The 27949-nt window shown below is 42.0% G+C and overlaps 1 protein-coding gene across 1 annotated transcript in view; it reads left to right on the plus strand.

The window, feature by feature from the left end:
* The window catches only part of LIPI (lipase I), a 33644-nt gene extending 6916 nt beyond the window's left edge, over positions 1 to 26728 (plus strand). Inside the window, exons 4-10 of the mRNA XM_043538355.1 lie at positions 1958 to 2059; positions 5261 to 5350; positions 7332 to 7499; positions 8609 to 8704; positions 10687 to 10798; positions 12576 to 12749; positions 25027 to 26728. Of these exons, the coding sequence (XP_043394290.1) occupies positions 1958 to 2059; positions 5261 to 5350; positions 7332 to 7499; positions 8609 to 8704; positions 10687 to 10798; positions 12576 to 12749; positions 25027 to 25114 (830 nt within the window). The 3' untranslated portion in view covers positions 25115 to 26728. The remainder of the gene's footprint in view (positions 1 to 1957; positions 2060 to 5260; positions 5351 to 7331; positions 7500 to 8608; positions 8705 to 10686; positions 10799 to 12575; positions 12750 to 25026) is intronic.
* The last annotated feature ends 1221 nt before the right edge of the window (positions 26729 to 27949 follow it).

The raw sequence follows: 27949 nt of genomic DNA on the forward strand, positions 1-27949 counted from the left end.
GTCGCATCTGCAGGTTCGGCTGATCGCGGCTCCCACTGGCTGCGGTTTGCCGCTCCAGTCCAATGGGGGCTGCGGGAAGGGCGGCCAGCACATCCCTCGGCTCGCGCAGTTTCCCGCAGTCCCCATTGGCCTGGAGCGGCGAACCGCGGCCAGTGGGAGCCGCGATCGGCTGAACCTGCGGACGCGGCAGGTAAACAAACCGGCCCAGCCCGCCAGGGACTTTCCCTGAACAAGCAGCGGCCCTAGTTTGAGAACCACTGGTGTTGGTGGCTTGTTACTCCCCTAGATAAAAGTGGCTCTTTGGGTGGAGAGAATCTAGGATGTGGACCGAGCAGCCCTGTAGTAGGAACCCTAGGAGATACTAAGTCTGGAGTGAAGGCTTGAACTGCATTGTTAATTTATTAATATAGACAAAGCCAGAAAGGGATGAGTCTTTGTGCGTGAACTATGTGTTAAAGTAGATTGTCAAGGCATCTATTCAAACATGGGTGTTGGCGGGATCTCACAAGAAATTTTTTGAGGTCTCAGAGTGCAGCCTGTTATACCACCTGTTATACCAATAAAATAAAAACCAGCAGGATCTTATTAAAGGGACAAGGCAAAATGCCACATTTATTGTAAATATAATAATAAAAAGAAATATATATAAAACTCACACTGTTGTATTGTTACTTATTCCTTACTTAACTATATATATATATTCATTCATTCATACCAGTTCTGCATAGGAGTTATAGTTACCAGCCTAGAAGTTGCTCGTGACAGAGTACTGGCCAGGTAGCCTGTACACGAGAGTGGAGCCGAGTCCGTGTCAGATGCGCATCCAATGCTCCTGAAGTGTAGTGGCAGAACTGGAGATTCAAAGTTCTCACTTTCTAGAGTCCATTTTTATAGGAATTCCTTCCTATGCCAGTCTATGGGAATTGCTTCATCATGCTGTTGCTGAATCAATCAGCAGATAGCACATTCCTGACGGCTTCGTGCTGCTAGATGTTATCTTGTTCTTTGGTTCTCCCATTCTTGAGGCTGTTGGGTGGATTCCAGTCTGCCCTCCGGGGGGCCCTCTGGTTATATTTACTTGACGCCTTCTTCAGCCGATGGACACTGGATTCTTAGGCTGGCACCTCCCTGATCATTCAGTTATTATCCACACCAAGCATCCATCCACATACATCCTCTATCTCTATTTTAATCACAATTGTTAATACAACAAAAGGGCGGGGTGTCTCTGGGTGCTGTTTCTGTTGTTACAGAGTATTGCTTTGAGTCTCTCTCTGTGTGAATTGCTTTGAGAACAGACTCTCTCTTAGAATGTACTAACGCAATTAGCAGCTTGCAAGTTTCACACAGAGGGAGAGAAACAGTACCAAAAACCAAGAGACCTCTTAATTAGTAATACCCTGGAATTTAAACTATGGGGAATCAAATTCATTTGTGATTTTAATACAGAACTTCAATATGATCCAACACACCATGTCTTGCTGGTGGCCACTCTGACAATTTTTCCTAAAATATTTAATTAACTTAAGGAAAAACAGATAAATATGGACATATACACATCCAAATCATTGTAATTTATTTATGTAAGTTTTTATTGCATACTCAGTAATAATAATGTACAGTTGTCTTATTCTTTACTGGACCCAAAGAGAATAGAAACAAATAATGTACTTTGCATATTCTTGTCTTTTGTTGTTGTTGTTTCTTTTGTTTTTTTGATTGCCTTATTTTTTAGACTTTCCAGCAAGTAAGTCTGTTTCTATGAAAAGTGATATTTGTAGATTAACACTGCTCCCTCCCACCCCCGCATCACCACCCAGGAGGCTGTGGCCACACAAAAAGCCTCTGGTGGCCGCATGCAGCCATGGTGGCCACATTTGAGAAAAAATCAGATTAAAAAATTATTGAAATAGAGCCATAGAAAAATAATGCCCACATGATCCTTCTTTTCTTTCAGGTCTTGACCCAGCTGGCCCTTTATTCAGTGGAAAACCACCAAGTGAGAGATTGGATCATACAGATGCACAGTTTGTTGATGTCATTCATACTGATATGGATGGTAATGACATAGCTTATACTTTCCTGTTCGAGTTTAGGAGCAAATATACAACCTGGAATGCAGGAGTAGGAAAGAGGAGGGGAGAAAGTCAATTAGGAGCATCTAAGTAATGTTGCTCTGGTTCATACTGATAAACAGGAGCAGTTCTGAGTTGTTGCTATCTAAGGGTCTGATCCCATTGTACTCAATGGGAGTCTTTCCATTGACTTCAGTGGCATTAAATAAGTCCCTATGTGCCTGTTCAAACTGAAAATGGAATATGGCCTTTTACCAATGATATTTAGAGATGAAGGGCCCAATCCTTCTGTTCTTATATGAAGGGTTCGATTGTCATCAATTGGACTATTTTGAGCAACCTAAGGGTTTCAGCTCTAGATCCAAAACTAATTAGTATCAGGACTTTTTTAATTTAAAAAATCAACAAAGGTGTAGGCAAGCTGATTCCCTCCCACACAACTCTCCTTTTGTTCATGGGACACTGAGAAGTAGACTATTTTCCAGTAATTTTGTCTATATTGTTCCAGTAAATGCACTTTGAAGGAAGAAGAATTCATGCAGTCTCCCCAGGATATCAAAATATGTGTAAATGTAATGGGTCAATTCACACTGTGTTCTTTGTAGGTTCTCTTAGTTAAGCATTAAGATAATTTGTACAATACTCACATCATGTCCATACACATACGAGAATTGTGAACACTTTAATACCACAGGGCCAAATTCTTCTGTCAGATAGGCAACTACCACTCCCTTTGACTTCTGTGGAGGATGGACTTTAACTGAGGATGGATTTAGAGTCATTATTGAGAATCCTGAGCAGAACCACATTAGTGTAATGCTGAAATCAAGATTTTCATTATACAAAAATCAAGAAAGTCAGTTAGGATTCCCACAGCACCATAATTCTGCCAAAGAATAATTAGTTCTGATGATTTTTAAAAGCACAGAAAATCTTGCATCTCTGTGCTTTGGTCATATGTATCACAATAAGGTCTCTCAATAATAATATTAACAGTTAACATTAATGTATTGACTTACATATTAAGGCATATTAAAACATTAATCTTTAAAACACCTTGATGTTGTAAACAAAGCTCATATGCAGTAAAATGAATAAGTATAGTAGAACCTTAGCGTTATGAACACCTCAGGAATGGAGGTTGTTCGTAACTCTGAAATGTTTGTAAATCTGAAGAAAATGTTATGGTTGTTCTTTCAGAAGTTTATAACTGAACATTGAGTTAATACAGCTTCGAAACCTTACTATGCGGAAGAAAACCGACTTTCCCTTTATATTTTTAGTAGTTTACTTTTAACTGTATTTACTTTTTTTTTTTTTGACTCTGCCGCTGCCTGATTGTGTACTTTCAATTTCAAATGAAGTGTGTGGTTGACCAGGCAGTTCAGAACTCTGGTGTTCATAACTCTGCGGTTTTACTGTATATATGTATGTTTAAGTATATGGATCTAATCCAAAGCCCACTAAAATCAGTGAGAGTCTTTGGGGGGATAGGAAGACTGGAAAGCAGTTCCTTTCCATTCTGCCACATTGTATTGTAGTCTGCTAGTTTGTCTCAGGGCTCAGTGTTGTGAGCATAGAATGAAAAACCCTAATTAAACTAACATGGGTGCAGAATTTTAATTGCTGAGGCGAACCAGAGCTCTGAATTTCCTGACCTTTGTGCAATTAAATCTCAGCCACAACACTACGTAAACATAGGGCTCTAGTCTTCTTTTATTCCATGCATGGCAATCTCATTGGTGTCAATGGGAGTTGTCAAGGCTGATTCCCCAGTCTGGTACTTCGAGTGCAGAAGATGGGGGCCCGCAAGGATTCTAAAAATTAATACTGACCACTCCGGGCTTGTGTTAAACTCTCAAGGTTACAGCTTCTCTCTGATCTTGGATGGGTAGATGCTGCTACCACCCAACTGCAAAAAAAACCCTTTTTGGAACCCAGGAAGGAGCACTTGGGAATTCCTTCCTGTGGAGTACTCTCAAGCCCTTTCGCCCCCCCTCCCCTCCAGGGAAGAGATGAGAAAGAAAACAAAGGAAATCAGCCATTGCCACCAACTAATTAAACAACATATGCACAAACCTATTAGGACACAAAAATCCAATCCTGTTCTTTAAAAAAAGGTAAATTTTATTAAAAACAAAAAAGAAAGAAAATACACTTGGAATTTAGGCTTTTTGCTAGATAAAAAAAAAAAACAATTAGAAGGATTAAGCATCAAGATAGCTCTTTTGAGGTCCAGTTTAAAGGTTACAAGCAAAATAAAAGCACCTGGGGTTAGCACAAAAGAGTCCACAAGCCATAAAGAAATAAAAGAGATAAACCTAATCACATCTTCCTGGACATTTTCTGATCTACTTACATATCTGGGGTTTCAAATGAGTAGTTTTTAGGTATGATCTGGTGATTTTTATACCTGGCCCACAGCTTTTTACAGCATAGCTCCAGCCCTGTCTCTGCTCTGTCCCCTCTCTTCAGAGAACAACCACAGACAGACAAAGGGGAAATTTTTTCCCAATTTTAAGAAGTTCTAGCCTTCCCATTGGCTATTTTGGTCAGGTGCCCACTCCCTTCCTTTTACCTATGGACTTTTTTTTAACTCTTTACAGGTAAAGCAAGTAGAGAACAGCTACTAACAAGGATTTTATAGCTAACTGGCTGGATGGATGTCCATAAAAGGGAGCTACCCCCTCTTTAATTTATCACAGGAGTACTGTGCAAATATCTGATTAGAATATAGCCCACTGATTTTTGCATATCATTACTTTTGTTTTTAGAGAAAATAACATGATTAGAAGGAAAAAAAGAGTGCAACTAGAAAAAAGGAAAATATTCAGAGGGGTAGCCGTGTTAGTCTGTATCAGCAAAACCAAGGAGGAGTCCTTGTGGCACCTTAGAGACTAACAAATTTATTTGGTCATGAGCTTTAAATAACACTACTAAATAACCACAAAAGCTTATGCCCAAATAAATTTGTTAGTCTCTAAGGTGCCACAAGGACTCCTCCTTGGTTTTGCAGAACATATTCAGTTTATCTCAATAGGAGTGGTATGTACAGAACAATAGGAAAATAAGCTCCGGAAACTTTTATTTACCTTTAAGCCTTATTAAACATTATTGTGCAATTATAAATTATAATTTGAAAAATCCATTGATGTACTTTATTACCTCAGATGTTTTTACTTTAGTTTTCGGCTACAGGAAACCTTTAGGAAATATCGATTTCTATCCAAATGGAGGAGAAGATCAGCCTGGCTGTCCAGAAACACTGTTTAGTGGTAAATAAAGATATGTTCATCTTAATTCAGAAAAGAGCATGGCAGAAGATGTATACAGTTACTCAACTAAGGTTTGGTAAGGCAAAACTGAACTCAGGGGGGTTTGCATGTATAGAACTGTTCGGATGGCTGAGCCCAGTGTATTCTTTTTCTTTCCCACTCTGCTATTGGATTAATAAGAATTAGTCCATGCACACTGCTACCTAGAGTTTGACGAAAAAGCTCTCTGTGAGCAGATAGAAGAGGCTTCTCAGACCAAAATACCTGCTGTATCTTATTACTTACCATTTATACGTGTGTGTAAGATGCTTGCTATCTTTGTATATGTGTATGTAGTCATGCCAGAGGAGGAATGAGAGGCTGGGGGTCCAGCAGTTGTACAACATCCTTCTCTCAGAGAGTTTACATTGAAAAGGTGATATAGTATTACAGGCTGCAGCTGTATTGCCTTTCCACAGACTCCTTCTGCAGTGGGGACCCCCCGTTAAGAGGGATGTCTGTTGGGCAGCTGTGACCAGGAAGAGTTCCTGGTAGAATGGCTACAGCAGAGCCCCACTGCCAAGGGCCATGTGGAACCACAAGGGGCCAGAACTGCTGTGATGGGCCCTGTGTGGATGGGCCTGGATGCTTGAGAATCCCTTAGGATTCCCAGGCATCTGCAGTGTTATGGAAAAGTCCTACAGCCTAGTTTTTGGGGAGAGAGAAATTTTGCCCCTGTGACAAGTTTCAGTCGGTCCACCGAGCCGCTAGGTGGCGATGGAGAGCTAGGGTCCCATGGGCAGGCCTTAGTCACACCTTTCGGGCGCTGGGGAATTAGCGGAAAAGGTGTGCTGGCCGGAGTCTGCAGCGCGCCCCTCAGGCAGGGGAGCACTGGTACGGGTTTGTAGCATGCGATTCTGCTACCCAAGGCAGGTTGGCCGGGGTAGGGGAACGCAGCCCCACCCACCTCCACTGCGTTCCAGCCCAGGGCCCTGACAGTGGCGGGAGGCGAAGGTCCTGCCGCTGGGTCAGCGGGGCCGTCCTCGCCCGCAGACCAAACACACCCACCCCACGGTGCAGTTCTGCCCCTGGGCTACTTCCTACCCGGTCTCTCAAGCGGGCCTCTCTGGTCCCTCCAGCTCGTCCGGGTATTCAGCTGCTGGCAGCTCCAGCTCCGCCTCTGTGTCGGGCTCACGCTGGCCCGGGTTACAGCCGGGCCCCTCCAGGTCCTCCGGGTACTCAGCGGCTGGCAGTCCTGGTCGCCACAGGCCTTCCTCCCGGTCAGGTTCCTCCTGGCCCCGGGCCTCCCCTGGGTAGGCAGCAGGGTCTGGAGGGAGCAGCCTGTGTCTGTCTCCCTCCCTGGTGCTCTCCTCACTGGACAAAGGGCTCCACCCTTTGTACTTCCTGTCCCATCCCTCCCCTTCCGGGGATTGGCGTAAGCTTGGTCTGGCCCCGCCCACTCAGGCTGAGAGGGTGGTTCTTTACCCTCTGCTTCGGAGGGAAGCCACCCTGGCTCCCTACAGCCCCCCAGAAGAACAGCATGGGGGAAATCTTGATGAGGAGATGCTCCCAGAAGGTCTTTCTCCCTGAGCTCCCTCCCATGGGAGGGACAATTTGTCCCATTTTGACTTGGGCCCATGTTTAATCCCAATAACTCTGTAAATTTTGCAAGAGGGCTCTCTACAATACTTTTTCTATGTACACTGGCCCCTTGTTCAGCAACTGTATACTCTAGCTCCTCCTTAATTCCTCATCTTTTATTTTTGGATAGGTATAAATCCATTCCTCACCTTTGAAAGCTAGTAGCCAAATAAACCATAAGTCAATCTTCTCCCTCTGACTGATTAAAAAAAGGCAAAACCCTGAGCAGTAGGGAATAATGTAGTCATTAGAAAGAACTGAAATGGGATTATTTTGTTGTGTGTTTAATATTGTTTCTCTTTAGGAATAGATCATTCAGTGTATATTCCTTGCATATTTAATTTTTCTTTTTTAATTAAAGGATCTCAGTTTGTTAAATGTGACCATCAGAGATCTGTTTTATTGTTCCTGTCATCCCTGAGAGGGAGTTGCAACATAACAACATACCCTTGTGATTCATACTTGGATTATAAGAATGGAAAATGTGCCAACTGTGAAGCTTTTCAACCAATGCCTTGTCCAGTACTGGGTAAGAGTTACATGGTGGTGTCTGTTTTTTCAGTTGGAAGGGCCAAATAATGTATTGGTGACTTTTTCATAGCAGTCTCTTCATTGAAAATAGCTGTTTCTCTGGTATCTTAGACTGTCTCCATATTGCAGCCTGCTGTAAATATTACAGGAGACATTGATAGGATCTGTGGAAGGGGGTTGCTTGCAGAACTACCTAGCATCTAAAAATAATCTAAAGTTTTAATGCTATGACTGCTTTTTTAAAGGCCTCTAAATTCATTGCAGGGGTTAAATCCATATAAACTGTCTTCCCTGGGCTTTCTAGTCCAAAACAGAGGCAGGCAACAAAAATAATTAGAATCATGTAGAAATTTAAGGTTAGGGAGAGATTGAAAAGATTGGGACAGTTTCATTTAGAGAGGAGATGAATAAGAGGGGCATGATGGAAATATACAAAATAATGAATGGTAAAGAAGTTAAATCAGGAATGCCCGTGTACCCTCTTTCATAGCACAAGAATAAGGAGACAATCAATGAGACTAACTGGCAAAAAATTTAAAAAATGGGTAAAATGGAAATACTTTTTACATTGAGTCCAAGAGTTTAGTAGGATTCAGAGTGGATTAAACATTTATAAAATAAAATATCCACAAATACATTACACAGGATAAAAAACCCAACATTCTTAGGAAGCATATCAACCCTCATAATTCAGTGATAAGCTAATTGATAATTTATGGGAAGAACAGGAAGAAACTTTACCTATGGAACTTTTCCTTAATTGTTCAGTAGGAGGTTTCTTACATCTTCCTCTGAAGTAGTTGGTAATGGCCACTTTTGGAATAAGATACTAGACAAGATGGTCCCCTGCTTTAATCCAGAATGACAATTCTTATGATCTTAGTATAGCAGGAGAAGTATGTTAAGTGGCCTACTGAAGACTGAAAGGATATATATTGTCTGTTGGACTGGTTGGATGATTTCTATGTTTTCCAAATCAGTTTTCTTTCCCAGTTAATGCACTGAAAAATTAAGATAAAATGTATAACCTTCAGTAATTTTCTCTTTTGTATTTGTTGCTATTTTGCTTAGTAATGTAAGGTTGAATTTATAAAATTTGGATTTCAGGTTATTTTGCTGATAAATGGAAAAACTATTTAATCCAAAAAGACCCTCAGGAGACAAAGGCTTATTTTGATACCTCAGGCCAAGAACCGTTCTGCAGTAAGTGACTGACCATGCATTACTTTTTTACACTTACCAAACTTGTCACTGATTATTAACTGATCCAGAAAAGATGACATGTTCTTGATTAAATTTTTGAACATTGTTATTATATGACTTGTAAAATACTGTAATAAAAAGAATCTAAACCATCAGTTAAGTGTCAGTATATAGAATGGGGAAAGGAGAGGGATGATCTGGCCAGAATAATAAACAATGGGTGAGCTGAACAGGAAAGAGAAAGAAATGCGGCTGCACTGGATAATGGGGAAAGATGGACTGTCAGGAGGGAAAGGGGAGCCAGAGAGCTAGGCTAGTTAGTTAGAGAGGAGAGGCTGGGTGATAGAACTTGCTTAGGTGGGAAAGGAAGGAAACATGGCTATATAGTACATATACAGTAATAAGCAAAACACATGTAGCGGAACAAGAAGCCCTGACACAACTGGGCACAGTAAAGTACTAATAAGCAAGAACCAACAGAGAAATTAGACCAATAAATCGGTCAGGAGAGCAGAGTAATTACTGAGTGAAGCCTATGGTAATCCCTAGGAATTTGAAAAGGAAACGGGTTACTGAGGAAACAAAGAAACAAGAGAGACTACAAAATAAACAAAAGAGATCAATCAAACTAAAAACCTGAGACACACATAGGGAAAACAAACTTAAAACATTTATATAAAGTGAGACTTGTTTTTTGAGCAAAGAATATTACAAAAACAAAATAAACAAAACAGTTTTAATTGAATTTAGTGCTTAAAAAAAGTATAACAGCCCCAAGTAGTTTCTTTTCCTCTGATGATCCACACAACAGGTACTGCATTGGCAGCAACAATGCAGTCCAATTTCCTCCAACATTCTGGCAATATACCTCAACTATTTTCTGGAAGTTTTACTTCCAGAGGTGACATGGTTGCTTTACAACATTCTCATTCACTCTCTCTGGAGGCTGCCAACAAAGATGGCAGTTAGAATCTGACCTCTCATTCCTTTGTCAGGCAGAGCTCCCACTGAAGTGAATAGAGTTTTGGCTGAGCAATGGAATACAGGATCAAACTCTTAATACCAGTAGTGCTGGTTGTTTTGTGATGTGCATCTGTAATGAGGTATCCTGGCCCTTTAGGCCTAGAGGAGGCCAGAAAACCCTGTTGCAGGGACACTGGAACTAGAAAAGGAGCAGGTAGTGGTCAAAGCCAGAAGAGAGAGGAAGGAGTCCCAGGATGTTAGTAGTTGGATGGGGAAAACCCAGGACACTAAGGGTCTGGAATCAGGAGCCCTGTGGTATAGAGTGGGGCAGGGCGCCCCTGTCTCACCACAGACCCAGAGGAGCTCTCAGTAGGACAGCAGTATATATGCTGCTATCTCCCTCAGACGCTTGCAGGAGAGACGCTGGCAGGAGAAGGAAGTCAAAGCTAGAAGGCTGAGCTCCTAGTAGGAAAGACTGCAAGTGGCAGACTGATGAGGAAACAGACTGAGGTAGAGGAAGAGCTCCAAATATGGTAAAAGAGCCAGAACAGAGTATGAACTTTTGGGTAGTGGTGAATGGTTTTATTCGTGGGGTTTTGAAGACTGTTGTTGGACTGTTTTTGTTAGTAAACAGGCCCCAAAGGTAGGGTGGGATTAGCCACAAAAAAGACTGGGTAAAGTTCATAAGGGGTTCAGAAGAGGGGAAAGAGAAACAGAGATGGAAAACAACCTCTGGGCACGAGGGGGTGCTTAGGAGGTGACTAGTCCAGTGACAGGACCATTTCCTTCTAAGAACTGGGGGAAGCCACTGGCTCTATTCACATAACTCCGAATAGCCATCATATGGAAACTACTTTAATTAATAGCCTCTAGCTCTGATTTGAACTAGTAACCCAGAGAGAGATAATGAGTCATCATCCTCATCCAATGAGTATTTTTAATAGGGAGAGAACATGAATTATATTCATGATGTTGAGTTCAATCTTTGAATCTTATTATTTTCTGTTTCTATTCTGCAGTGTATTACTACTTTGTGGATCTTATTACTTGGAACAAAAGCATTAGGAGAGGTTTCATTAGAATTAAAATAACAGACAATGCTGGAAACACAACAGAATCAAAAATGAATAGGTAAGTTATGTTTTACTCAACAGGTTTTGTATCTTTTATTTATCTAAAGTTGCCTTACCTTGCAGCAGAATCTACTGGGATAGATTTAAAAAAGAAGAAGAAGAAAACCATTAAGAGTTCTGTTAATGTAAGTGCTGAGTTGGGTAAATATAGGGCAGTCTTATGTAGTAGAGGATCATTTGAGGTTTGTTCTGCTTTCAGATAAAAATGAAAAGCCATACTATGTCTAGAAACTTATCGTGGTCCCTTTCACTGACAGATCTAAAATAAAAATGGATGCCACTATCATATAGAGTCAAAATAGTCCCAGAATGGTGAATTAACACATTGAGGCAGTGACTGCTTACCAGTTACATTAAAAAGTTTCTGAGCAAACTGTTTGTAGCAGTCAGTTCAATAGCAAGCTGTTTATTATTGAAAGTAAAAAATGTTCTTAAAGAGTATTTACCATTATACATGCAACAACAGTGCTGAATTAAGGCATCAGCAACTCAGATTTGTCTGGGCTTTCATAGATTTGTTAGAACCTGAAGACATTTTCATGTAATATGTGTATATAGGCTTTTTTCTCCTGCTATCTACATAGGTGTAAACTGGGAGTAATGTTGTTGAAGTCAGTGGAGTGACACTCATAAAACTAGTAAAAAGAAAAGGAGTACTTGTGGTACCTTAGAGACTAACAAATTTATTTGAGCATAAGCTTTCGTGAGCTACAGCTCACTTCATCGGATGCATTCAGTGGAAAAGCTAGTGTGAGCTCAGAATTATGTCCTATATAAGTGACTTATATTTACATATCTTATGTCTGAAACTTATATAGTGTTTTCTCATCCAAAAATTGCAATGAACTTTATAAACATTAATTACTTTAAACTCTCAAGGTAGGTAAATAATTATTATATTCTCCATTTTGAAGGGGAGGAAACAGAAGCACAGAAATTATGATCCTGCTGTTCAGAATCACAGAGCTTACACAAAAATGTGCATACTAATATGTACCTAATTTGTGTGCACAATTGCCATGATAACATACATAAATTTGTAATTGTACACCTAATGGCAAGTGAGACATGTAATTAGCCATTTTGTGTATGTAATTTTACAGTTTGTATGCTCAGCTGTAGAAGTTGTCTATACAAAGTAGGTACACCATGGGATATGTTTTATTGCAAGTGTAATTGCACATACCTGGTTTTGAAATTTCGTCCCTAAAAGAGTTGCCAAATGTCTTGCAGAAGTCTTTAGCAGAGGCAGAATAAAATCTAGGGGCCAGATTCTGGCTTTGGCTGCTCTGCACAGTGCATAGAGTATTAAGGGTGTGTGCATATTAAAAGGTGGTTTAAAGATCCTATTGCACCTCTGTGCAGGGCTGATGACCATGGACTAGGTTAAAGCAGCCTAAGGGATGCTCTAATGTACACCAATGAAAACTGACTCACTGATAACTGATAACTCAGCCAGGGATCAGCATGGGACAGTGACATCTCGGTCATATCTCCTCTGGCCATACCTCTTTTTCTGATCCCTATGCTAGCTCTGTCCCACAGGAGAATCCTCCTTACACTGGGGTGGTGGTCCCTGGTCAGTTACAGCAGGGTAAGAGCCAGTTTACACATGTAATGTGGTGTAAAGTAGATACATGTACCAGGGAATCTGGATTCAGATCTCCAGCCTCCCAGTTCTGAACTTAACCACAACTCAAGACATCTTACCAAGATTATTTTTTTAATAACAGTGGATCTGACTCAGACAACAATGTATTATACTTTCTCTCTAGTGAAGCTACTACATTTCAGCAGTATAGACAAGCCAGTATCTTTGTTGGATTTTATGAGGATTTTGACAAAATATCAAGAATTTCCTTGACTTATTCTACAAGGACTCTAATTGGCCCAAAATATAAGCTCAGGATTCTCCGAATGAGGCTAAGATCTATTACAAATCCAGCAAGGTAAGTGGACGGTTGATAAAAAGGATACTTGAAGATTAGATTGTTTGAGGTGTTTCTGGAAAAATATTTATTGGGCTGCTTGTGGAAATTTGTGTATAATGCATAGTCCTAAATACAAGCATATTGTTGTCACAACAAATTATATCCTTGTCTAAGACATAATTCATCCTGTGAAACAGTTGATTTGTGCATAAATATTAAGTACACACTCCATGTGTTAAGCATACATCCATTGTATATGCAAGTTCTGTGTACATGCTGCTTACTTTGGCAGGATACTGCCATCCTTATGCAAGCAGTCACAATTAGTTCAGAGGGACCACTCCGGTGAGTGAGTATGACCTGCATCTCTAAAGTTTGCAAGATTCAACCCTTTTCTGTAACAGACATTTTAAAACATTATTTCAGCATTTTTCTATCCTCAGCAGTTCTGTATATAGATTTTCTCACATGCACATACAGAACAAACCTGTTGATTTCAATGTATCTCCATGTGTGAGTAAGCAAATAGGGTTTGCCCCTGTTAGGATTCTACAGTACAAGAGCAAAACATGTATGCTATGCTTACTGACACTGATAAGTATGTATGATTTCAGTTTTAATGCTTAAATGTCATTTCCTAAGCTCCTTTAACTATTAATGTATTAATCAGTTCATAAAGTTGACAGTATCCCAGTAGCCATTCTTAAAAGCTCCACAGATAACTGTACAGACACCATAACATTTAAACTTTGCCTTTCCATCTTGTGAGAACAAACCATTCACTACAATGTTGGTAGGAGGATTTTACTTCACAATTTATCCTGCATTTAATGTAGCAACATTTTTGCATTTTAATGTATTCTGCACACAAATGCCAAGTGCAGCAAAGGCAGAATTTCAAATAAAATCTAATATGAGTTCTGACTCTAACAGAATGAGTACTGAATGGAAAATATATACCATTGGAATTATGAGTCACTGACAAAAGTAGACTATTATGAATTAATAACAGTCCTAAATAACATACAGCTAAGAAGTCAGAACCTTGCTAATTTACTTGGAATCCCATGGCAAATTACGCTGTGCTGTTTTTGTTCTGTGCCTCACAGGGTATGTCTACACTGCAATTAGACACCTGTGGTTGGCCTGTGCCAGTTGATTTGGGCTCGTGGAGCTCAGGCTAAGGGGCTGTTTAATTGTGGTGTGCCCAAGCTCTAGGACCCTGGGAGGTGGGAGGATTCCAAAGCTCGGGCTGCAGCCCAACCCCATACATATACACCGCAATTAAACAACACCTTGGCTTGAGTCCCATGAGCCCTAGTAGCTGGTCTGGGCCAGCATGGTTGTCTAATTGCAGCATAGACATACCCTTATAGGCACAAAACAAACCTTGCAGCCCACGAAAAGTAGGGACAAAGATAGCTTTAAGCCCCCTTTGTACCCTCCCAATTCTGTGCTGCTCTGAGGGCTGAACCCTGGGTGTAACAGCATACCTATGCTGCCTGCGGGTAGCGCTGCTGTCCTGAACCACTCTAAGACACAGCACTATGGCCCTTCTCCAGCCCCTAGCATGCCCACAGAGTGGATCTTGTGGGGCAGTTTGTGGCAGCGTAACCCAATTAGTGTGCTGGGGGAATTCTCCCATGGCTGGCTCTGGGGCTTTTAGAGCCTGGTGTGGTATCACAACAGCATATGGAGGCTCTAGTGGGGACCAGAATTGCTAGTATTCTGAAGATGCATGGTATGCACAGAGGGCCAAGCCACTCTTTATCCCCAGTAGAGCTGACTGCCTGTGTGAGGAGTTGTAAGCTGCACTCCTTAAAAGAATATGTCAGTGGGCTTGCAGCCTCTAGGTGCACCAGGGCCCTCCAGCCTCCCAAAGCAGAATATCCTCGATGCTCTTCTAGGGACAGAGTATACTGAGAAATGAGATGTAATCTGGGATTTTTAATGCACTGTAGCAGGGGCCACATGGAATGTTACTATGCAGCAAAATGGTGCAATATAGATTGATACCTTGCCTTGCCACTCAGTAATTTGCAATGTAGACAAGGCTACAAGGCTTAGGCTCCTAAGTCATTTAGGCACTTTCGAAAATTTTACCCTAGAACTCAGAATTCCGACTGCTAGACAATTTTTTCAGTACTAAACTATGCTGCCTCCTACAACAAACTAGTACCATGACTATATCAAATAACGCAACTTTCTATTTCATCATCAGCTTCGGGGAAATAAAATATGTCAAACAATATCTTGCACCGTATAAAAAGAATAATGGGTATTAAAGATGAGAGTCATTTCCTGTGCACAGGTAGCAAGACAAAATGTGAAGCATGTAAGCAAAGAAATAGACAAGAAAAAATGTTTTGAGGTGCTGGCTGTCCCATGAAATTTCCAATTAAGATTTCATTTAGTGAGATTTTGAGGAGGAGGAGAGAGGGGGGATGGGCAAAATAATTCTTATTTTCTTTATGGATTTCCAGTGGCTCTGTTTCTAAAGAACTGTCTACAAAGCTTTTGTACCACTTCAGCTATACCTGTTTGAAACCAGTATAGCTAAAGGTGTACAACTCTCTAAAGTGGACATAGTTATATTGGTAGAAAGGTGCTTATACTGGTACAGCGTACTCCCATAAATTTAGGGGATAAACTACACAGGTATGAGGCACCCTTATAGCAGCATAACTAACTGTATCCACACATGAGATTGTACTGATAGAACTATTTTGGTAAAAAAACCACCTAACTGAAATAATTAAATCCGTACAAAAACGGTGTAGACCAGCCCTAATTCGTATGATGACGTATGTAGGGACTCTACTCTCAATAGAGCTAGAATAGGGGTGGGCAAACTTTTTGGCCCAAGGGCCACATCTGGGTGGGGGAAATTGCTTGCAGGGCCATGAACGTAGGGCTGGGGCAGGGGATTGGGTTGCGGGAGGGAGTGTGGGGTGCAGGAAGGGGTTCCGGGCAAGGGGTTGGGGCAGAGGAGGGGTGTGGGGTGTTTGAGGGGGCTCAGGGAAGGGGGTTTGGGAGCAGGAGGGGTGCGGTGCGGCAGGGGGCTCAGCGCAGGGGGTTGGGGTACAGGAGGGGTGCAGCAGGGGGTTGGGGTGCAGGAAGGATGTGGAGTGCAGCAGGGGGTTGGGGTGATGGAAGGGTTCAGGGTGCGGGCTCCAGTCTGGCGCCGCTTACCTGGAGCGGCTCCGGGGTGGCAGCGGCACGCACCAGGGCCAGAGCAGGCTCCCTTCCTGCCTGCCTGCCTGCCTGCCCTGGCCCCGGCCCCACGCCGCACCAGGAAGCTGCCAGTACCACGTCCCTGCGGCCCCTGGGGGAGGGGAGGCAGAGGGCTCCGCGGGCTGCTCTTGCCTGTGGGTACCACCCGCGAAGCTCCCATTGGCCGTGGTTCCCCGTTCCTGGCCAATGGGAACTTCGGGGGAGGTACCCACAGGAAAGAGCAGCCCGCAGAGCCTTCTGCCTCCCCTGCGCCCTGGGCCGCAGGAACGTGGTGCCGGCCGCTTCCCGGAGCAGCGCGGTGCCCGCGGCGCCACGGGGATGGCAATCCAGCGGGCCGGATCCAAAGACCCAAGGGGCCGTATCCGGCCCGCGGGCCGTAGTTTGCCCACCCCTGAGCTAGAATGATTTTACTTAAAAGCATTTACAGTGAGAGAGACTCTAAGACCTAAATTAATGTTGTAAATACTTTTCTATCCAACAATCATAAAACAAGAACCATTTCATAAGGTTTATCAGCATCCAAGTATTTTTTTTAAAATTATTGCTTAATCTGGTAGAGTAGGCAGGCCATAAATAGACTGCCCAATCTCAGTCTTGCCTTGTGTTCTTATTTGTGGACTGCCAGAAGCTGGGGCTGGATGACAGGAGAGGGATCATTGGACAGATTGCCCATTCCTTTCATTCCCATTCATTCTGGCCCCTGAACTGGCCACTATCGGAAGACAGAAATACTAGCTAAATGGGTGATTGGTCTGACCCAGTATGGCCATTCTTATGTTCTTGTTCATGCTTGGAACTCCCATTAATTTTACTATGAGTTGCACATGGTCCATTATTTTAATGTTAGGATCCAATACTGTGCTGTTTTCAGATGCATATAGCTTGGCGGTGAAAGAATTATATCATCTCCTTCCCCACCCTCCAAAAATATGTTGTGTTTTTAAGTACAACGTAAACAAAACAACAAAAAAACAAACCAAACGGAGGAGCAGTACAGGAGCCAGCAAACAGCTGAAAACGAGAGAGTCTGAATTGAGCTCTGTTGAAGGAGAAGGGAGGCAAGCCCCTGTTCCTTAGGGACAGTGGGTGAATGAGTTCTTCAGAGATAGCTTGGGGCTTCTTTGCTGATTTCTTTTCTGTTTTCAGGTTGCAGAGGCTGGTAGGGGGCAGTGTGCTGTGAGAGAAGCAGAGTCTTGGATCACAGTAGAGCCGTGATTAGGCGGGCTATAATGGCAGCCAAGCAGCCAGCCAGGGACACAGGAACCAGCAATCAGAGTTGAAAACAGAGGAGTTTGAGGGGAGAGCTGTTGGAAGGGAAGGGAAGCAAGTCCCTGTTCCTTAGAAGCCATGAGTGAGTTCTTGAGAGCTTGTTTGCTTGCTGGTTTGTTTGCTGTTTGCAGAGACTGACAGGAGGCAGTGTGCTGTAAGAGAAGCAGAGCCTTAGCCCACAGGGGAGCACTGATTATTGGGCTTATTAAGGCAATCAGTCAGCAGTGCAGAAGCTGCAGCACAATAGCCAGCAAACAGAGCTGAAAACAGGGGAGTTTGGGTGAGAGTTTGTAAGGGGAGTTTGTGGGAATGAGTGTGGTTGTTGTTTTAATTTGTGGAGTGTTTTTTCCCCTTGACAGGGGCTTAGGTGTGATGGCTATCACAGTGACAGAGGCAGCAGTGGTAGTGACCTAAGGAATGGAAGAGACAATTAAAATGACTGGATGTGGAGCCTGTGAGATGTACATTATCCTGGAGTGAGCACCTGAAAGGTGCTTTGTATGAAGTGCTGCCTGATAGGGTTGACGGAAGAGAAGAGTCGAGGTTTGGAGATGCAGGTAGAAACTATGGTTGAGCTTCGAAGGTGATTTGAGCACATGATAGAGGGAAGGCGAGAGAAGGCTGAAGGGAAAACTCAAGACTTATAGATGTAAGATGGACTGGAGAACTGTTGGGGTAGACTGCTGGATGAGGAAAGTGGTCAGTGGAAGCTTCTGACTATCAGAACCAGGCAGAGGAGAACACCTGCTGCTGAAGGTGAAATAGAGCAGAGGAACAGGTTTGCTGAATTGGGAAATGAAGGGGTGCAGCAGGCAGTAACAGAAGGTAGGAGGGTAAGGAAGAAGAGAAGAGGGGCTAGTCATACAGGAAGAGGGGAAGAGACAGTGGAGATAGCCAGTTTGGAGACCCAGAAGGATAGAGAATAACTCGCATAAGATTGCAAGTGAGAACAAAAGACAGAAAGAACAGGAGGAGGAAGGCTGGTGCACTGCACCATCACAAGAAAGAAGCAGGTCTATGTGATTGTGGACTCTCTTCCAAAAATGGACAGGCCTGTCACCAGAGCTGATCCAGAGAACAGAAGAGTGTACTGTCTGCCAGGAGTTAAGGTACAGCATGTGGGCCTGAGGCTGGAGAGGATCCTATTGGGAGCAGGAAAGAATCCACTGATGTTCACATGTGAAGGACAAAATGATACTGCTAGCTTCTTGCTGGAACGCATCAAGGGAGACTGTGCCAGGTTGGGGAAGATGCTTAAATAAATGAAGGTTCAGATAATTGTCAGTGGGGTTCTGCTTGTCCCTAGAAGAGAAGAACTGAGGTGAGACAAGATTATGATGATCAACAGATGATGCAGGCAGTGGTGCTATAAGGAGGACTTTGGGATGTTCAACCACTAGGAGGCATTCACAAACAGAGGACTGTTCTCATGGGATGGATTCCACCTGAGTAGGGATGGAAATAGAATTCTGGGATGGAGGCTGGCACAAATGATTCAAAGAGCTTTAAACTGGGAATCTGGGGAAGATGGTTAGGAGATATTCATGTAATCTCAATGCCTGATTCTAATATTGAGTAGGAGGAAAAATCAAGTAAGAGGATAGAGCAATGGAGAAAAGAATGACAGATGGTAAGAGAATGGACATCAAGAGGAAAGATAGTGTCATTGGTATTACTGGCAGTAGAATTATTGTACCTAATCAGACAAGGAAGCTGGGTGAAACCAAGCAGAAACTACTAAGATGTTTGTACACCAGTGCAAGGTATCTGAGTAACAAAATGAAGGAACTAGAAATACTGGTGCAGGATGTGAAACTAGGTATTATACGGATAACAGAAACATGATGGAATTGTTGTCTTGACTGGAACACAGATATTGAAGGGTATGTGCAGGTCAGGAAAGACAGAAATAAAGGTAAAGGTGATGGAGTAGCATTATATATTAATGATGAGGTAGACTAAAGAAATTAGAAGTGATGGAATGGATAAAATGCAGTCTGTTTGGGTCAAAATCATGTTGGGGAAGAAAGAGGTCCCACTGGGATAGTGCTTGGGGTATGCTACAGACCCCCAGAATACAACTTGGGTATGGATAGAGACCTATTTAATATTTTTAATGAAATAAATACTACTGGGAATTGTGTGATTATGGGAGACTTTAATTTCCCAGATATAGATTGGAGGATAAATTCTACTAATAATGGTAGGGCCCATGTATGCCTGGATGTGATAGCTGACAGATTTCTTCACCAAATAGTCACTGAACCAAAAAGAGGTGATGCCATTTTAGATTTAGTATTGGTAAGTAGCCAGACCTCATTGAATAACTGGTTATAGAGGAGAACCTTAGTTTGAGAGATCATGAGCTAATTCCATTTAAACTAAATAGAAGGATAAAGAAAAATAGGTCTGAAACGAGGGTCCTTGATTTCAGAAGGGCAAACTTTTTTTAAAAATAAGGGAATTAGTTAGGGAAGTGGACTAGACTGAAGAAACCAAGGATCTGAATATGAAGGATGCTTGGAATTAGTTTCTGCAACTTTGACTGAACGTATCTGAAGCCTACATCCCAAGGAAGGGAAAAATATTCATAGGGAAGGGTTGAAGACCAAACCAGATAAGCAAGCATCTCAGACTGGTTATTTAGAAAAAGCAGAAAGCCTACAAGAAGTGGAGCATCGGATGGATTAGCAAGGAAAGCTATCTTTTGGAGGTCACTAAGTGTAGGGTAAAAGTGAGACCTGTCAAAAGCCAAGCAGAGCTGGACCTTGCAAAGGAAATTAAAACTAAGAGTAAAAGGTTCGTTAGCCATATAAATAAAAAGAAAACAAGGAAAGAAGTGGTAGTGCTAAGATAATCTAGGAATGGCCCAACACCTAAACAAGTATTTTGCCTCAGTTTTCAATAAGGGTAATCAGAAGTTTAGCAGAGTGGCTAATGGAAATGAGGGTACGGAAGTAGAAATTACCACATCCAAGGTGGAAGTCAAACTCAAACAGCTCAATGGAACCAAATTGCAGGACCCCAGATAATTTATATCCTAGAATATTAAAGCAATGGCACATGATATTGCAAAGCCAATAGCAAAGATTTTTAATGAATCCATAAACTTGGGGGTTATACCTATGATTGGAGAATTGCTAATATACTACCTATTTTTAAGAAAGGGGGAAAAAAGTGATCCAGGAAACTACAGGCTAGTTAGTTTGACCTCAGTTGTATGCAAGGTCTTAGAACAAATTTTGAAAGTGAGACTAGTTAAGGACGTAGAAGTAATTGGGATAAAATACAACATGGTTTTACAGAAGGTAGATCTCGCTAGGCCAACCTGAGCTCTTTCTTTGAGAAGACAACTGATTTTTTTTAAGACAAAGAAAATGCAGTAGATCTTATTTACTTGGATTTCAATAACTTCCACACTGGGGAAATTATTAGTTAAATTGGAGAAGATGGGGATTAATATGAGAATTGAAAGGTGGATAAGGAACTGGTTAAAGGGGAGACTACACTGTGTCATATTGAAAGGTGAACTGTCAGGCAGGAGGAAGGTTAGTAGGGACATTCCTTAGGGACTGATCTTGGAATCAACCTTATTATTCGTTCATGACCTTGGCACAAAAATTGGGAGTGTGCTAATAAAATTTGCAGGTAGCACAAAGTTGGAGGTATTGCCAGTACAGAGGAAGAATGGAATATCATAGAAGATCTGAATGACATTGAAAACTAGAGTAATAGAAATGGGATGAAATTTAATAGTGCAAAGTCATGCAATTGGGGACTAACAAGAATTTTCGCTATAAGCTGGGGTGTATCAGTTAGAAGCCACAGACGAGGAGAAAGACCTGGGTGTTTGGGTCAATCACAGGATGACTATGAGCTGCCAGTGCGATGTGGCCATGAAAAAAAGCCAATTCAATTGTATGCTGCATCAGGTGAAGTATGTCCAGTAGAGGTAAGGAAGTTATTACCATTATACAAGGAACTGGTGAGACCTCATCTGGAATACTGTGTGCAGTTCTGGTCTCCCATGTTTAAGAAATATTAATTCACACTGGAACAGATGCAGAGAAGGGCAACGAGGATGATCAGAGGAATGGAAAACCTACTTTATGGGAGGAGACTCAAGGAGCGTGACTTTGTTAGTTTAACCAAACAAAGACTGAGAGGATATATGATTGCTTTCTATAAATACATCAGATGGATAAATAGCAGGGAGGGAGAGGAGTTATTTAAGCTATGCACCAATGTGAACAGAAGAACAAATGGATATAAAGTGGCCATCAACAAGTTTAGGCTTGAAATTGGATGAAGGATTTTAACCATCAGAGCAGTAAAGTTCTGGAACAGCCTTCCAAGGGGAGCAGTGGGGGCAAAAATCTAACTGGTGTTGATACATTTATGGAGGAGATGGCATGACAAGACTGCCTACAATGGCATGTTGCCCATCTGCAACTGCTTGTAGCAAATATGTCCAGAGATGGGACACTGGATGGAGAGGGCTCTGAGTTACTGCAGTGACTTCTTTCCCAGGTATCTGGCTGGTGGGTTTGCTGACATGGTCAGGGTCTAACTGATTGTCCTATTTGGGCTTGGGAAGGAATTTTCCCCTGGGTCAGATTGGCAGAGGCCCTGGGGGTTTTTTGCCTTCCACTGCAGCATGGGGCAAGGTTCACTTGCAGGATTAAACTAGAGTAAATGGTGGATTCTCTGTAACTTGAAGTCTTTAAATCATGCTTTGAGGATTTCAATAACTCAGCCAGAGTTTATGAGTCTATTACAGGAGTGGATGGGCAAGGTTCTGTGTTCTGCAATGTTCAGGTCAGACTAGAAGATCACGACAGTCCCTTCTGGCCTTAAAGTCTGAGTCTGAAATTTCAAAATAATTTTAATACAGATTTTATGATGCCTTTATTTGCTGTAATTACATAATTGCTCATGGTAATTCCATAAATACCTCTAATTAGAGTGACTACACATATTCACTTCATGTAGTTAGACATAATTACAATTACATAAATATGCCATAATCAGAAAGGTCTGAAATGTTCATACAGCAAAAGATTAGATTAAGAAAAGGGCACAGGTGCAGGGAGGGAGACCTATGGCGCTATGCTAATAGGAGACAGTTGTAGTCCGGGATATATCATAGATGGGACAGTTCTCACCTGGGCTACCACATGATCCACACAGATGGTGTATGGACATGGGTGTCCCCTGGGGCCACACCCAATTTTCAGGACTCTTCACCTGATCTCTCTGGTGAAGAGATCAAACTCCAAAATGAAGCTTGCAGTGTTGTCTGTGTACTGTTTTCTCTCCCATGGATAAGAAATACATCTTTATGAGGTAAAAATTCCACTGATGGAATGGCAGGTCACATTGGAAGAAATGCCTATATTCACACATTTCTCTCTTAATTCAGCATTTGTTCCAGTATTGTACTACTCTGTGCTGGTACCTACTATCTTCAGGTACATTAAAATTACAGCACTATATAATTACAAGGTATATACACGTCTACCCCAATATAATGCGATCTGATAGAATGCAAATTTGGAGATAATGTGGTAAAGCATTTCCCCTCTTCCCCCCTCCCTCCCAGGCTTGCGCAAGCCTGGGAGGGAGGAGAAGCGGAGCAGCAGCAAGCTCAGGGGAGGAGGTGGAGCAGTGGTGAGCTGGGGCGGGGGGTATGTGTGTGTGGAGGTCTGCAGCAAGTAACGGGGGGGCGGGGTGGGGGGAAGGCAAAGGAACCGCTCACCAGCTCAGCTCCGCCTCCTCCCCTAAGCGCACCGCTGCTCTGCTTCTCCCTGCTCCCTCCCAGGCTTGCCGCGCCAAACAGCTGATTTGCGGCAAGCCTTGGAGGGAGAGAGGGAGGGGGAGAAGCAGAATGGCAACGGAGCACTCGGGGGAGGAGGCGGAGCTGGAGCAGAGGTGAGCTGGGTCGGGGAGCTGCTGGTGGGTGCTCTGCACCCACCAATTTTTCTCCCTGGGTGCTCCAGCCCCGGAGCACCCATGGAGTTGGTGCCTATGGCGGCAGCATGTCTGGCTCTGACACGCTGCTCTGAGCGGGGTGTAAGGGGGCTGTGCTGGGGTTTGGATAAGAGGCAGAGGGTCTCGTGGGGCGGTCAGGGGACAGGGGGGGTTGGATGGGTCAGGGGGCGGGAAGTAGGTGGGGGTCGGATAGGGGGTGGGGCCAGGCTGTTTGGGGAGGCACAGCCTTTGCTACCCAGCCCTCCATAGCAAGTTTGATATAACGTGGTTCCACCTATAACGCGGTAAGATTTTTTGGCTCCAGAGGACCACTTTATATCGGGGTAGAGGTGTACAAAGTAAACCTTGATATAGATGTACATAATGATTTGTTGTTGCAGCTTGGCCTGGAAGCTGTTCCATGAGTTCTTTGAAGGTCTCTTGTGAGGAGCTGTAGATGAATAAATGCTCAAGGCTCCAGCGGTAATATGCAGGAATTGCTTCTCTCCTGTTCCACAGAAAATTAAAGCATTATTAAAAAGATGCGCTTTAGCTCAACTAGAAGTTATGGCTTTGATGTAGAAACTACTGGGTGAAATTCTGCAGAACACAGCTCATAGGAGGTTAGGCAAAATCAGAGGGAACCACTATATCTATAAACTCTATTCATTTTTCTTCCCTAGGGATTATTGAGTAGGGCCCAAGCTTGCTGTTCTGTACAACATATGGTAAACCACTGTCCCTTTACTCACAGATGGGTGGAGCTATAGCTGACTTGGAAACCCCACTTAAATAATGAAATAACCAAAGAGGCTGTACATCTTTTCCCATTTTTTTCTCTTCTCCATGTCATCCCCTAAAACCTATCCTACTATGGGACTGGATCAATTATGCCATTTAGGCAAAGCTGTGAATTAGAGGGCAGTGCATAGCCACACTGCCCCAAAGGGAGCACCAGTATATATATATGCTGCTGTAACACTCCTTTGTGGGATAGTTTTACCCCACACACATCCAGCCCCTTCTATCCAGCTCTGCTTACTCATGCATGAGGGGCAGGGACATGGCCTCTTTCCTACCTTTGTGGGGCATTGTGTGCTCCTCCATGGCTCTTATGTGGGTCTTGCATAGCGAGAGGGTTCTTTATGCCCTCCTTACCCTATTGCATACCCATGCTGGGGCAAGGCAGAATCTGGTACTACAATATTGTGAGAATTTTAACTTTTCTTAATGTTGATGTGCCAAATTGACCCACCACCATCTACATAAAACCTTCTCCAATAGGCAGCCATTGCAACAAGAAAAAGGAGGAAATGGGACGACTTGGTTTTGCATTGCTCCATTCACTTATAACAGCCACATCCCTTCCTTAGGAGAATGGTAAGGAAGGATTACATCACACATATCTGCTAACCAGCCCCAGCTAGAAAGATATCTTTGTACCTCTGTGGGCAGGGGAACAAAATATTCAACCCTAATGGTTTCCTAGGAATTGGCTATTCTGTGCCAGAGCCAGTCATTCCAAGAAGACAGTTTGAATGAAGACTAAATCCACCCCAGGCTGAATGACAACGCCTATCTTTATTGGTCAGACTGGCAGGACATTCTTACTCCTTCCCCACAGCACCACCCAGCTTATTACCCAAGGAACAAGGACTAAACAGAGACAAAAAGACTTATCCTCTTGTCCTGAGCATATTTTCTTAAGTGGTAAATGCCACCAACTTAATCATTCATATATTACAGTATTTTGAACATGAATTAAAAATAGAAAAATATTTTATACTGAGAGCGTGTTCTCTCTCCTTGTCTATTTATGCAGGCTGCAGATGTGCAGATATGATTTTGTACTTCTGGAAAACATCGAAACAACCTTCAAGCCTATTCCATGCCAAGAGAGGGACAAGTAAAGAGAGCATCTGCTAACTTGCTTTCTTCTGTAGACAATATCATGTTTAATTCTTTCTTAGGACGAAGGCCTGCAGTGAGGAGGGAAATGAGTCAAAACAGGCTCAGTTTCTGAAGTCGGAATCATAATCTTCATTGCTTCCTTTGGGTATCAGAGTGAAGTTCAACAACCAGTTCAGTCAAATTTTGAAAACAAATGTATGATGGCAGAACACATACAATGATCTATTAGCCATTAGTCGTAAGTAGCAAGAATACTCCAGGAGTACTCTGAATTAAATATAACTATCTGCGCTGATCATGGCACGTTAGTTGTCATGTAATATAAATGATATGAAAAATATTATAAAAAATTACAAGACATAATTATCTCTGTGAATTTAATATGCTACACAGATTATATACAAACTAAATATACAGCAATTATGGAATATTATATTCACTGAATAAATAATTTGTATTTATTTTGTTATGTGATGCTTCTATTTTTGGAAACCAGAAAAATAGTTGATATTTGTGCAAATTTATGTAAATTTGCTGTTTAAAGCAATTCTCTGATCTCCAGTGTCTTCTGTAGGTGACTATTATTACAAATCTTTAAGTGTTTGTCTATTAATGGAAATGGACAAGAGATTGGCATGCAGGTTTGAAGAAATTGGAATGTCTGCTTATGGCTTGTGTTATACAGAAAGTCAGACTGGATGATCACAGAGTCTTGGAATCTATGAAGCTTTGAATATACTTACAGAGAAATTGTGTGGCATTAGGAATAGTGTCTACAATTACCAGATTTTACTGCTAGGTGGTATGAAATAGGTATAGAACTCTGCACATACACAGCTGTCTGTCTACAAATCTGTTGTACCCATGCCAGTAATGCTCACTGAATGCCTATGTATAACTGCTACCTTTTCTGTTATTGTGTAGCTCCAGTTTTGCAGAGTGCTTGAAAGACATTAGATTAAATTTAGAAATATTGTAATGAAATATTTTTACTCACTTGATCTTAAAACATAACTTCTATTATTTTGCTTATAGTTGTGTTTTAACAGTAATGGAAGAGTCTAACCATCAGAAAACAGATATGTTCCAAGAGTGAATTTAGAATCTTTAGTTAGGCAATATATTGCAGTAATGCCAAAGAGACCTAATTAGCACTTACTTGTAGTAATGTACTTAACATTGTGTTTTAGCCATATGCTAAGTGGTTTGGGAGGTTTAATGCAGTGTTTATGTTTAGCACTTACTAATTCACAGGAGGAGAAAATTGATAAATGACAGTTTATTGCAACTCAATTTCTGATGTCAATTAATTTCAATGAAATTAATCCAAATATAATCTGATTTAGCTGAATCCACGTTTTCTCCTAACTATAACATTTCAAAAAAATATCATGATGAAAATATAGGGAGAAACTCATTCTAAATTGACTAGGGAATGGAGTCAGTAAAGGAAAGATTAAATATACTGAAGATATTCTAATAGTTATATCACTATTATTTAACAGTGTCTTGAAGTATGCTAGGTTAAGAACAATTTTCACAGACGTGTGAGTAACTTTGCACACATGAACTATCTCACTCATTGCCAGGGGATGTGGTGAAGGCCAAAAATATAACGGAGTTCAAAAAATTAGATAAGTTCATGGAGGACAGGTCCTTCAGTGGCTAGTAGCCAAGATGGTCAGGGATGCAACCCCATGCTCCAGGTGTCCCTAGCCTCTGACAGGCAGAATCTGGGAGTGGATGACAGGCGATGGATCACTTGAGAATTGCCTGTTCTTTTCATTGCCTCTGAAGCACCTGACTTTGGCCACTGTCAGACGACAGAATACTGGGCTGGATGGACCATTGGTCTGACCCAGTATGGCCATTCTTATGTTCTTATCAATGGACTACTCACCTGAGTAAAATTTAAGCATATGTGTAAAAGTTTGTAGAATTGGGCCTAAATTCAAATGCAATTAGATAGGTTAAAAAAAGGGCTGAAGGGGGTTTGATTTTCAAGGAAAAGTAAGCCCATTTAGAAACATCTCTTCTCTTGCAGCCCAGGTATTCTAAGAATAGGGTCATAGGTTACTTTTAGGAGGGGTGTTAATTATGACAGAATAATTAACAATCACATAAGACATCTTTTTGATAGCCATAGGTTCAGACATAAAAAAGCAGGTGAGCATTTAAATGCATGAGTTAAACCACTGATAAATTAACCAATTTTTTAAAATTACAGTATAACTTACAACTTTGAAAGTCTACTGCCTATCTCATGCATTTAAAAAATGAGACACACTTCCTGTGTTTTAAACTATATTATCAGATTGGACTGCCTTCTGATAAGTATATGTAAAATGGCAGCTCGTTTAGAGGAACACCAATTGCCCTCACAATTATGGAGATATTGAAATAGAGATATACACTTCTTTAAAAGAAAAGAAATTATAGTGCCAATAGCTGCTCTCTTCACTAACAAGTAGTCCCAATGATTGCAGTGGGATTGCTCATGTGGGTAAGGAATGTGTGATTGGATCCAACGTATAAACTTACATATGATGTAAGAGAACCAGTAACTGCAACTTTATGCTTTAAAGAGAAAACACTGACTGTCTCAGAGTCAAATTCAGCTCCTAGAATCCTATCAGGCCATGACTTCCATGCAGGTGGACTCAATATGAGGAATTAAATTGCAGGAACTGGTGTCTAGCTTGTACTGTGTATCTGAAAACTAGAAAATAGTGTACATTTGAGGAGCATGTACCAGTACCATGATGGAAATATGTAAATAGACTAATATCCTGCCTGATCCCAAAATGGCAACTCTCCAGAGCCTACTTAGGTGA

This window comes from Chelonia mydas, chromosome 1 (assembly GCF_015237465.2).
Source record: "Chelonia mydas isolate rCheMyd1 chromosome 1, rCheMyd1.pri.v2, whole genome shotgun sequence".
Lineage (NCBI taxonomy): Eukaryota > Metazoa > Chordata > Testudines > Cheloniidae > Chelonia > Chelonia mydas.